The sequence below is a fragment of the Branchiostoma lanceolatum genome, chromosome 15, assembly GCF_035083965.1.
Source record: "Branchiostoma lanceolatum isolate klBraLanc5 chromosome 15, klBraLanc5.hap2, whole genome shotgun sequence".
Classification (NCBI taxonomy): domain Eukaryota; kingdom Metazoa; phylum Chordata; class Leptocardii; order Amphioxiformes; family Branchiostomatidae; genus Branchiostoma; species Branchiostoma lanceolatum.
This window is the reverse complement of record NC_089736.1, coordinates 7,943,019-7,955,721: the sequence shown is the minus strand read 5'-3', so window position 1 is coordinate 7,955,721 and position 12,703 is coordinate 7,943,019. Positions and strand designations below refer to the sequence as shown.

General features: G+C 39.5%; 1 protein-coding gene across 1 annotated transcript; it reads right to left on the bottom strand.

Moving 5' to 3' along the window:
* Positions 1-4: 4 nt before the first annotated feature.
* Positions 5-2,548, bottom strand: LOC136420353 (galactose-3-O-sulfotransferase 2-like). The gene is made up of 2 exons (XM_066407211.1): positions 2,443-2,548; positions 5-1,933 (listed from the first exon to the last, which is right to left on the bottom strand). Exon 2 carries the CDS (start codon positions 1,889-1,891, stop codon positions 557-559), a length of 1,335 nt encoding a protein of 444 aa, XP_066263308.1. The 5' UTR covers positions 1,892-1,933; positions 2,443-2,548; the 3' UTR covers positions 5-556.
* Between the last annotated feature and the right edge of the window lie 10,155 nt (positions 2,549-12,703).

Genomic DNA, 12,703 nt, shown 5'->3' with positions numbered 1-12,703 from the left:
AGTATAGACTGATTTTGTAGATAGGTTTACTAAAAACACTGTACTGTACAGCTAACAACTTCATGTGTACTAAACGCATCTATAAGTTACAATCGAACATTGAAAGCACGTTCAATCTAAAATGCAACAGACTGTTAGCGACAAAGAGAACAATATCATATGCCACAACTGCATACATAATCAATCATCTATTTCCTTTCGACTATCATACCTAGCAAGACGTACATATGCCTTCTGGCCATTTCTTTTATTTTTTCATCTTATTGTTAATATTCAGTTTAATCTTGATCACCCCAGAGCAACATTTTTCTCGGATCTCCCATCATACATCCGTGATAGACCTCCATGCCTCAACTTATAAAGAAGGAGCAAATCCATAAAACACACTTTCAACAATTCACAGATAAAGATATTTCAATAGAATTTGAACCTTTCTTCGACTGTTGATACCAAAATATAAGGATTTTGAGTTAAATATGTGCCCAGAGGCAATCCAAAAATCACGAAATCGAATTGGTATGGTCTTGGGTAAATTCTTATTGAGCTTGAAGAAACGTTAATTTCCTACAACATTACCAGCGTTGCTTTTCAGCATGACGTACTGGTCCTGAGGTTTACACCTACCGTACACATGCTTTCTCTCGCTTTTTATCAAATGCGCGCGTAGCGCCCCATCCAACAGTTTCGTTCGCTTCGTCCTCAAACGGTAACAAAATGCGCCATTTATATGAAATTCTGCACCCCATTTAGACGAGGGAACTACCATTCTTTCTTTCTTCACCTGCTTATCAGAACAGTGATTACTGATGTTATCATTCAGTTGCTTGTAGTACTCTAGTTCGGCAAAGAACGCCGGTCCTTCAGAAGTTATCTTGCTCCACAACGACGTGTTAAAGTATTCATACAGCATGTAGTCCACTTTGTTGAAATCTTTATGATTAGAACGCTCTTCGTCCGAAGGGTTGTAATCTTTGTACGGGTAGGAACGCTGCTTCTTTGGCTGGTTTTTATCGTAGAGAATATCCTTCATTTCCCAACACATCAGCCTCCGTAACAGCACTAGCGATTCGTCCAAGTGTTCTAAGACCATGACCAATGTAAAGTCTCGTTCTATGTCAGCAAGAAACCTCTCTGCTCTTCCCGCGTCTTCTGCCCACTCCAACTTATACCCTAAGTCAAAGGCTTGGAAATTTCTCGTCCTTTCGAAAGTAACCTCGCAATGTTTGTAACCTATGACATATCTGTGCTCGAAGGGGCTTTTTAGAAACATTTGAATGATATTTCCGTCTCTAGTAGATCTCCTTTCATTTCTCTGAATCAGCTTTCCACTGAGATGGTAGTAATTAAACACTGACTTCAGATGACTGAACGGTTCTCTCATTAAAGTTATGTAGGCAGTGTCGGGAGGGAACATGGACTCCATCCAGGTTTTGTTGTACCTCGTGTGGTGGACGAGAGCGTTGTACTTTCCGTCCTTCGACTGGTGGTACATTTCAGGTTCGGGGTAAGTGGGCCAACTGAGAGCGCACATTGTACAAGTCGGTACCATAACCGTGAGTTCGTGGTCTATAGCGTATCGCTGTAGGACATTAGTGACTGTTGAGGACCCTGTCTTCTGAATCTTGATAAAGATGAAGTTATTTCTAGGGCTGCAATCTCTAGGTGTTTCAGCAACATGATTCCTTCCGGGTGATTCGTGCCGAGGTAGAGCTTGAGAATCACCGTCACCGGGCGTCTTCTGAGATATCACAGTCTTTGATATTGCCAGCATCTTTTCTAGCTTAGTATGTCTTCCGTAGAACACTGTAGATATGGTTGCGATTACGGAGACAAACAATGTGCCCCAAAAGAAGGACCGTAGCCTGCCCCTCTGTACCCGTAGTAGAAACATAGTAGAAAGTCAGTATATTTCTTCTCCGGTCGGTAAATGGACCTGTTCAACACAAAATGGAACGTTTATTTTCAGTTTCAAGAGTATGCCGTGAGTGAGAATATCAGTAACAGCCGTAAAAGAAGAACTACTGTACTGAGAACCTAGCTCATGTTACCATTTGCAAAACCTAAGTACATGGACAAGAGTCTTGTACATGCCGTGGTGTTAATTCTTTTTGTTCGATGCACGCTTTGATTAGGCACATTCAACGCCCATCAGAAAACCGAGGGCAGCTTTGGGGCAGCTAACATGTGTCATACAAATTTCGACGACCGTCCTGTCGCGAACAAAGTTGTAGAAGATGCCTGTCGACAGTCGTAGCCTCGCTGAAATGCCAAAATCCTGCGACAAAAAAATCGTATGACAAATATGCTCGAGCCTTTAGAAAACGTGTCAGGCCAAAACGTGTCAGGCCATTCAAGGGCATGCAGTTTTCGGGGCAACCGGTTTTCCCTTGGTTGTTTTTGTAACATTGTGATAGGAAACACTATTCTAGCTCTCCAACTTACCAAACTTCGACGAGATGACCTGCTACTGCGTCCCTGAAATCAAGCAGTTGCAACAGGAAGTTCTGTTGTTTTGATAATTTAATGTTCTACCCGCCCTACTAGTACTCTGACCTCTGCCCTGTCTCCCCCATTGTCGAACTTGTCCGACCAGTACTATGCCCTGATAAACGTTGACGTCATCTCCAAGCAGATGTAAGGAGTGAAAATCACGGTATTTACCATTAGGCCACAGCAAGTAAACTTTCTGGGTGACATCCTCTTCAGATTCCAAATCTAATGCGCGCGGGCAAAAAAAGACACCTACATTTTCAAATTTGAAACATGTATCGCAGCCCACAAGTCCTTTATTCAGCATTACAATCATTATAGACAAAACAAGAGTCCGTAGGACACAAAGTAATTATTTGTTTGTTTGTTGTATGAGGTAAGGTGTTTGGTTCACCCTTTACCAGGAATAACAATTTCTTTAAAACCTATCCAAGTAACGTTAGTTGTTTATTATAAGGTCATTTTGATTTGATTATATGGTTGACATCAATTTTCGTTCATTTCCAAAGAAAAGGTTTCTACCATATTGTAAATTGTGCAAAGCAGCTACAAAATGAGCATGCCGTAAATTGCAAAAACATATTTCGGAAAACGGATACAAATGTATAGAATGCCAAACTCAAAGAAGAAGATGTGAAAGACCACGGAGGTGATAAGTAAACAATTCAACGGCTATAATCAGGTAAGATCAATGATCGCCAATTTTTCGCTGCAGATCAAGGGCGTCACCAGGCGGATTAAAAAAGAACGCCACAACGTGTAATATTCCAATTCAATTCTACATTGGATATCTAAGAGCAACCTCTAGCAGCTAAATATATAAATGCCAGCATCACAGACTTGGCCAGAGGCAATGTTACTCTAACCAATCAAAAGAGACATTACAGAAATCCAATGATTATGATTATGATTAGAAATCAATTGGACTTACCCATTGGTCATCAGGGATATATTCTGGTTACTAAGTTATACTCCCGCAGACCAAACATAAGTCTACACCAATTGGTCAATTCATTTTAGTGGACCAATCAACATCGACATAACAAAGTTGAAGGCTTAGTTTCAGTTCTACTTTATTCCGCTGAATAAGGGTAGCGTCATTGTACCGCGCGCGGCGAGTTCGAGAAGAGGCTTCAAAGGAGTGACACGATAAACGCTATCATTTACAAACGGGGAGTCTTACAGTGTTGTCACTTGGCAAACATGTGGTGCTGATGCTTCCAGATCTTTTGGAATTGCCAAACTGCGCTGACAACTCTCCAACTTTACATGCATGTTGATGCAAGGCACCACTACACGCGTCCGTGTGCCTCGTTATGTTAAGCCCATAGGTATGGCCTATGAAGCCAAAACAAACCTTCCTTGGGAAAGGAAACCCAAAAACAAACCACAACAAACACAGCCCCCCCCCCCCCCCCCTAAGTACCTGGACCCTCCAAACCGTGCCGGAGCCTTCAACTAAATGAAGCTGTGCACGAAATCTGAAGAAGAAAGGCGCTTTACACCTATTTCCTCACAAATGAGTACCTAGTAATAGAAATGAGGGACATGACCTTTTAAGTCCATGGGCCAAACAGGTTTTTGGTACCACCGTGAGGGACAAGTGCTATCATGGATCTTTTGTATCTGTAGTAGCCAAAATTTATTATAAGCTATGATAACTAACTTCCATGAGCAGCTTCCCTACTATAATCACGTGACCAAATGACGTCATTAAAATGGACCTCACTTTTTGGGACTTAATTCAAAGAACTGGTACAAAATTATTTCAAACATCGATAATTTTCGGTAAGAATCAGTTTGTAAGGAAAAGAAACCACAGGAATCACAAGAAAATATGTTTTTCTTCGATATTTCGCATTTATAAGAAGTTATGAATCTTTTAAGTCCGTTTTTGGGGGCAATTTGGGTACAAAATCTATTGTTTACTTTACAAAATCAGGTATTTAAAGGGTCTTGTGTAATACATTATATTGATTGCCCATATTATTCTCTGCGTTTTGGGCTTTGAATCAACAAAATCCGTCAATTCTATCAGGAGTTTTAAGGATTACAACCTACGGATGCCACTCTTCAGTCCGTGCACTATGTGCCTCATTAATTCAGCTTCTTTCACGGTCATGTTTTAGCGCCCCCTATGTCTCAGCTCGCCAACTGCAGCATTGCGAACCGTGATCAACCGCACCGCTGCAAGGATAGGATACACCAAGCTGGTGTTGTAGAGCTTCCTTGGGTAAACCACACCAAGTGGCATCGGAAAGGAGACACATCAGGACTCGGAACACTTTTGAAAACAGATGGTGGGTAAAGAATTTCCCAATTTAAAGGATGATGGTTGTTCCTTCACATCCGAAGATCACTGGAAAGGTTGTCCTCCTCAAAGCGAAGGAAATGTCACGGTAAACACAGTTTGCGGGCACCATCGGTTTCCAAAAGTATTCAGAGCCCTGATGTGTCTCCTTTCAAATACATGTATCATTTGATTAGGTTTACCCAAGGAGGCTCTGCACGACCTGCTTGGTGTAAAAAAAGGAGTAATCGATTTCAGGAGGAATTCATTGCGTGGTGTAGAGGTCTGCGCACTCTTCCTCTCACCACATCTGGTTCAAATTCCGTGGATCCAGCGGCCCGAGTTCGCGCCCGGGCCTGGACATGACTGGAAAAGATGCGCATCGTCCTATCGGATGGGGACGTAAAGACGGCGGCCCCGTGTATGAGGCAGCTTTAGGGCGTCAAACCTCTGCACGTAAAAGAACACAACACACTTATCGAGAAGAGTAGGGATGACCCGGTGTGCTTGGCCAAAAACGCGAGGCGTGGCGAAGCCGCATTGCACTACCACTAGCTATTTGAAAAAGCATTATGCTTCACCTCAATTGAGGATGCCTACTTTACTTTACTTTTTTTTAGATCGACAATCGGTTGTACTGTGCTATATGGTTTTAAGCTGGATAACCAGGATATAGCAGTGACCTTCCGAGGTGACCCGAGGACCCTAAAGGTCAACCTTGACATCTCCTATACCCTGGTTACCCAGTTTTAGTGAATACATCACAGTATAACCGTTTGTCGATCTAAAATCCAATTTGACTTTCGTTAACGCCCTTCTTTGCAGCCAAAATATGGTTAGACACACCACACTGTCCTTTCCGATGCCATTTGGTTTGGTCTGCACAAGGAGGCTCCACGCGACCTGCTTGGTGTATCCTATCCACGCAAAGGTGCGCAATGCTGCAGTTTGCAAACTGAGAGACAGAGGACGCTAAAAAAGGACCGTCAAAAAAGCTGAATTAATGAGGCACACGGACGCGTGTCATTGGTTGAGCTGGATCGGTCCAACTGATAACTTTTTATGGGAGACATGCCAAGATAGACGATATGTTTGAAGCGTATGCAAACAGTCTGAAATAAGAAGGTGACTACCATAACGATTATTTTTGAGAGATTTTTATTAAACCTGGTGATAAAATGTACTTGTCGACGTATGAATAGAAATTGATATCAAAAATTAGATGTGGCAATTTGTACACCCCCGTGTTAAAACACATTTGGTATGGTCTAAACTGGTACTGCTGTTGTTGTATGACAGGGAATGGCGTGGAGTTTTCTTCTACTTTGTTTGCAACTTTTCGGCTTATTTTGCTGTTTTTTTTCCGTAGAATCTTTTCCATACGCTTGAAGCACAATGTTGGGATGATACCCCGGTGGATTTAAACTGACATATCTTGGTGGCTTGCTGAGAAAATGTTTGTTTCCTGGCGTGTGGAATTTGGCGAAGACAACATGCATATGGCGAAATGAACGGGCGGCGGCGTGGTGTGGACAGTGGAGAAGACGGATTCATACAAGGTAAAATAACAAACCATTCCGTCCATATTGTTTATAAGCAACCAGTAAGGGCATGTGAAGGTTATGTCTTTTTAAAATGTGTTAATTTTTTTAAAATCCTGGCGACAATTCTTCATTTAAGACCGTGAGGCTTGGGAAGTGTTCATTTTGCCCCATTTTCTTTAATATTCGCAATTTGTGGTGTGCTCATAGAACATTGAATGAAGCTTTGTCCCACCAGTCTATTGTAGAAAGTTTCAGTTGACATTTGTGCAAAAGAATTTAATAACAAAAGTTTCTTCTTGGTTTATCTCCACGTGGTGCGCCTGGCTCAGTGACCACCTGTTGGAATGCGCACGTGTGCGTTATTTCATTCGCTAATTTTCCCGCCAAAAATAGTCGCGTAAACAAGGCGGACACAGCATCATACAAAGTAGCTCCAAAATGAGGAAATATATGCTGTAAATTGGAAACAAATATTTCGCACAGCATCATACAAAGTAGCTCCCAAATGAGGAAATATATGCCGTAAATTGGAAACTAATATTTCGGACAATGCATACTAATACGGTTTGTTGAATGCCAAGGTCAGTTCCAAAGTCCTTGATATGAAAGAAGATATGAAAGAACAGAAATGAAGAATCTATTATTTGATATACCATACTCTGTGTTTATTTATTTGTTCAACCTTCCTGACCACATAGATTTCATAATGAAGACAATATTTTTTGCCAAACTTTTATCTTTACTTGCATGCTTTGCTCGCATCAGTTTACTTTACGGGTTCCCAGAGGATATCATCAATAAATATATATTCAATGTTCTATTCAATAAAAGAAAGCCTTCGCAGCGCTCAGCTGAGCACTGAATTGTGGCTTCTGTACATTTTCGCCTTCATTTACTCATATATTTACATAAGTTGCAATAAATTATTGCACTTTACTGTTTACACATTACACGTACATCACTTAGAGTAAAAAAGAACAATATTGAAATAAGCTAGTTCGGAGTTGTTACTACGCATGTGCAGTGTCAAAGGTGAAGGCCCCCGAGACGTGAACAAAGCCAGTCGGGGCGTTATTATGCAAATCTAGACAGTTGTTATGCAAATCTTGACAATGTCCCGGCGAGCACTGTATACGAGCCGGGGGCCTTCACCTTTGACACTGCACATGCGTAGTAGCAACTCCGAACTAGCTTATTACTGCACGTCTACTGCTGTGCAAGAGTCACTGTCTGTGAGTATTAGGTTTCAGCTTTGGAACTGTTCAACTGTTTAGTCATGAGGGGATTGCACTTTTTGCAAAGCGGTCAGTTCTTGTCCATATAATCAAATCAACATGACTAAGTGACATATCATTAGAAAGAATGTTTATCACTCTGGTAGGTAAAAAGGTTTTACATACCGGGTACTATTTTCTAAACTTCAAGAGGACTTGCAATGCATGGAATATCGTATCCTCCTTTCTAACATTAAGTAACTTAGTTTGTGTTGTTTTAACTTCACCTTGACATTAAGAAAGTGTATTACAGATTGCAATTGTATACAAACCAGTACCCAATACCATATTCATATTCAACATCATCAATGAAATTTTGTAGTTTGATAGACTTTCTTCCTAGGCACAAATTATGATCAATCCTGGCTGTTCCTGGCTAAAGTTTAGGAACTGCTTCTAAAAGCTAATCTTGCAATCTAAAATTCAAACTTTTGTAGTTGGCAACATGCATACCAGCTGAAGAAAGGTCAGTATGAATACAGCATGACATTCTAGATGTTAGTTGTAAAGAAAGGCCAACTGCTGCTATCAAAGCCCTGACTTTTGTTTGTCTTTCTTGAAGATGAGACCTCAGAGACCAGACTGGAACCTGTTGGGAGGAAGAACCAGACTTTGATCAGCAGAGCAGTGATAGGAGATGGGGTGTTGCGAGTATGGTTTCTTTGTTAACACAAGACAACACCTTCGTACACTTACTTTTTTCAAGTACACTGTCACACCCTCCCATTCCTATCTTGCCAACTCTTTCACTTCTTAACTTTCACAACTCTTTTAAGATGCTTTTAATTGCATTCTAAAAATATATTGGATCTTGACAATGTCTAAGATACTATAACATTGTACACCTGGTTTTAAGACTCCATAACATGACTTCACTTTTCATTTGCAACATAGAATTTTAATGTCATATTTCCTTTTACCCCTCATGTATTTGTAGCATTTTGACTCAATGCCCTGTGAACGTGAGATGTGTGTTATACACGTGCCTGATGGAAATTGTTTTGAATTCATATCTTTACTTTTGACTGAATGTTACAGTAATTTGCTGTGGTATTTTATTCACATGATATCTTTTTCCCAACTCAAAGCAGGTTTTAGAAATGTAACAAATGTTATGAATAGCATGAAATGTTACAATGTATGTGAATATTGTTGGTGTATGTTATTTTGGCATGTGATTTTTCTGAATAATTTTTCTTTTACACCCCAGGTTATGGGAAGCTGATACTGGATACCTGACCATGCCGGACCTGTCTGCTATCCTGTGTGCCTGTCGATATTCATGGGGGACTTGGCTGCCGTGTTCCTGTGGGAACTGTCGGCTGTCCTGTGTACCTGTCCTTATTCCAGGAGGATTGTTCCAGGACCTAACTGTGTGTGCTGTGGGCTATTTACAAGAGAACATCGGTCTGAGACTGTGAGTAGTGGCTTGTACTTCTAGAATTCTTTCAAAATAGAGATCTGCATGCCGCAAAGCGTAATCAGCCGTTTAGATTTTGCGAAACTCGAGGCCGGGACATTTGATTTAACATTTAATTTGTACAATATGTGCTAAGCGTTCAGCCGGCATGATCTAGAACGTAATACGTGGCCGCTGTCTTCTGGGATTCAGCGCAAAGTGAAGATGTCGGGATCTCCCAGTGCATGCAGATCCCTAAAAATGACAATGAAGAATGTTGGGAAAGGGCATGTCTGCAATCCTCTGAATTTATAGTTCCATACACCATTGCTAAAACTGGCCCTCCCTTCTGTTTGTTGTCATTTCTGAAAGAGTTCACACTTCTTATACTAATCCCTAGTTTAAGGTTGTGGCTTATATTCTATTGCAGATATGGTGGAGAACACAGTTCATTTTCCTTTGCAATATTGTTGTTTCATTCTGTATATCAATGGGGTATATCTTGAACATCATTTGCAATCTGACTTTTCCCTGATATCCTCTTCATCACATTAGACTTCACCTTTTTGACATTTTTTTCTCAAATGAAAATTGTCTATGGAGAAAGAAACAATGTTCATCGTGAAGCAAATCAGTATCAAAGCAACAAAATGTTAGGGATGAATCTACGTGTAATGCAACTATTGTGGAAAATTAGTAAGTTTCAGGGATGCAAAAGAATGACAGATATAAGATGATAAAAAGTTGCGAACATAAAAATTGTATGGCAGCGATACAACATGTGTATCAAAATTTGATGGATAAAAAGATTTGTCAGGAGATAAAAGCCGCAGGACGTAAATAAAAGTTCCACCCTGCTTCACTAAGAAGCTATATACTCAGCGCTGTACATGATGATTTAGACTTCTGTATTTCTTGTTTGGCATTAAGCAATGTAATTGTGAAGGAAGATAACAATATAGACCTAAAGGATTAAAAGAGATAAAAGATAATTAGATAAACATGATTGTTGAAACGGGATGTGTCAATAGCTGCATGCGCAGTCATGATTTGGAAACATTCACAGCATTTTCCATCTAAAATTGTTTAATTGATTTTTTAGCCAATGAAACAATACAAAATGGAAATGAAGCCACAAAGTTACTATTGAATTGGTAGTATAATTCCAGAACATTAGTTGTAAGTAATGTATAATGATAGATAAGTGCTATCGTCCTTTTTGCTTAGTTTAAGAGAACTTATTGAATGATTTATTGACTGAGATGATCATTAAATAACCAAACTGCCTTAAAGATCTTGTCTGTCTTTAGTAGTGAAATATACATGTAGGGTGAAGCACAATAAAGATTCTTTGTATGTATACAATTTACATCAACTCAATGTATTGATCAAGACTTAAGCGAATAGAATTTGTGTAGTTTTGACTTTATTTCTCTCAACAATTTTGTGACGGATGAAGTGGATTTCAGAGAAAATACTTTGGTTATGACAGATGATTTTTAAAAATGTGTCCCATTGCTTTACAGAAAATGGAAAAGACAATGTTGTGCTTTCTGTTAAGTGAAATGTACAACAAATAAGCTGTGTGTGATGTTTGAAAGAGAGGAATTGAGTTGAGGAATCAGCAAAACAAATTACATATTGGATTATTTTCAAAAATACATTATAGATATATAGACATTTTGCCTGGTGCAGATGGCAATTCCTGGGTTCAATGTTGTTGACCCGTGAAAATGAACATTCAGTTTATATGTTTCATAAGTATGTCTGCCAAATCTCAGCAACTTAAAAATTAATCTTATATGACAGTGTGTGCATCCACAATTTGATGACACAGGAAAGCAGTTTGGTAATTATAAGTATTGTACAGAATACATGTACTGTACTCTATCATGACTTTTATTCATATTATGGTGCATGTACAGTACAGGCTTCGGAATATGCATCAAATCCTGGGAGTTTGTGTGACTCACACATAACTCTTTACGTGAGACCTTAAAACCAGTGAAGGCCCTGGGTTCAAAATAAACTTAATATGTACACACCTCTGGTTCATCAAAATGATTAACTTTGCTATCTACGGCGTTAGCTAAACCTTTTGAGAGGTCCGTGAACCCCGAATTTGCGAACTATTTTAAATGGTCTTAAGAATTGCAAAGAAATATGTCCCGACCGTTTGGGAACCATATGCATAGTAGACTCCATTTCACAGGGTCTGATTATCAAGGTCTCTCACCACAAAATGGACAATGAGACACAATCCGTAGTCTCGCAACTCTGTTGTAAATCCCGAGGTACGTCTCACGAAATCCTGCATGACTTGGTGCATAATCCCGAAGCCTGTACTGTACAACAATAATGAGATATGCAAGTTGATAAAAAATAGTACATAGTCCAACCTGTCGTGACCACACACTACTAAAGCTAAACGAAACGTATGATATGTCAATATTCTGCATGGCATATTTCAAATCGTGAAAAGCACATATGTTCATCACAAGCTATATCATGTCAGGCATTGCGTTTTAGGCAGTAAGTTTGTAGTGTTTATTCCTGATTCTTAATGGTAGTTCTGTCTTCAAGTTTTTCAAGTTGTATGACAAACTTTATATCACCCAACAAAATGGTGGCCTTCCTTCACATAATCGTCAATCCACGATTCAAATCATTCTTCCAAATTTGAAACTTTACTGTATTTAAGATACTACAGTTACTGTAACCACTATTCAAAAATTCACAGGACGTACTAGAAAGGTACTGGCTATCAATTCACAGTGTGAAAGCAATTTATAGCTCGAGCTTGGACAGTTTGGAAAAAGTCAGAATGGCAAATAGATAGTAACGTTACAGATAACGGAGGGTCCCAAAACTTTGACAGTACTATAATGAAAACAAATTTTACTTTGTCTTACTGTGCTAAATAAAAATGCCAAGAGCCATCATCTGAATGAAACAAGGATTTGTGTACGGTTGACAATGTCTAAAGTATGTTTGATGGAAGTACATTTCGTAGTGCCAACTCTTAAAACAAATTTAAGAATCGGTACTCAAACTTGTTTAACACAAGGCATTAAGCTGTACAAAACACACACAGAATCGCTGGCCTTGCTGGTTAGTTTATGTCACGATTAAACTTATCTAAAATAACAAATAACTGTCGCTTCACACGTCTTCACCCTTTTATGTTAGGCCCATTCCGTTGATCACGATTCGTGTGTGATACTACAAAACTTCCCGCTGTAAAATCAACTCCAGAACAGAAAATCCTCAAACACGGCCACTCTAATTTTTCATTTTAAATCAAAACCTAACACTTTTCAGAGAACTGACCCTGGTGCAATGCAATGTCGAACTCATAAATTTAAGTTTGAAGTTATGGGACCCTCTGTTACACTCCTCGCCGCATAAAAATGCAAGGCCTCATGGAATAGCTTGTATTGGCGCCATATATCTTTTGTATTGTTGAAGCTTTTCGACATGTAAATATGAGCGAAACATATTTATTAGCCTGATGCATATTTGGCCATTTCATCGAATTGTAGTTTTGAAATATGCCGTGCAGAATATCGTGCGTTACAAATGATAGGCTGGACTGTTAACTATTGTTGACTTGTAACAGTTGTACATGCACTGTAGTATGATTAAAAGTCAATGATACAAGTTTCCGAACCGTATGTGTTCCTGCGCCAGCCTTGGTCATTAAATT

What these genes read in the sequence shown, in the direction of transcription:
- LOC136420353 (XM_066407211.1), bottom strand. Translation starts at nt 1,891, where the DNA reads ATGTTTCTACTACGGGTACAGAGGGGCAGGCTACGGTCCTTCTTTTGG.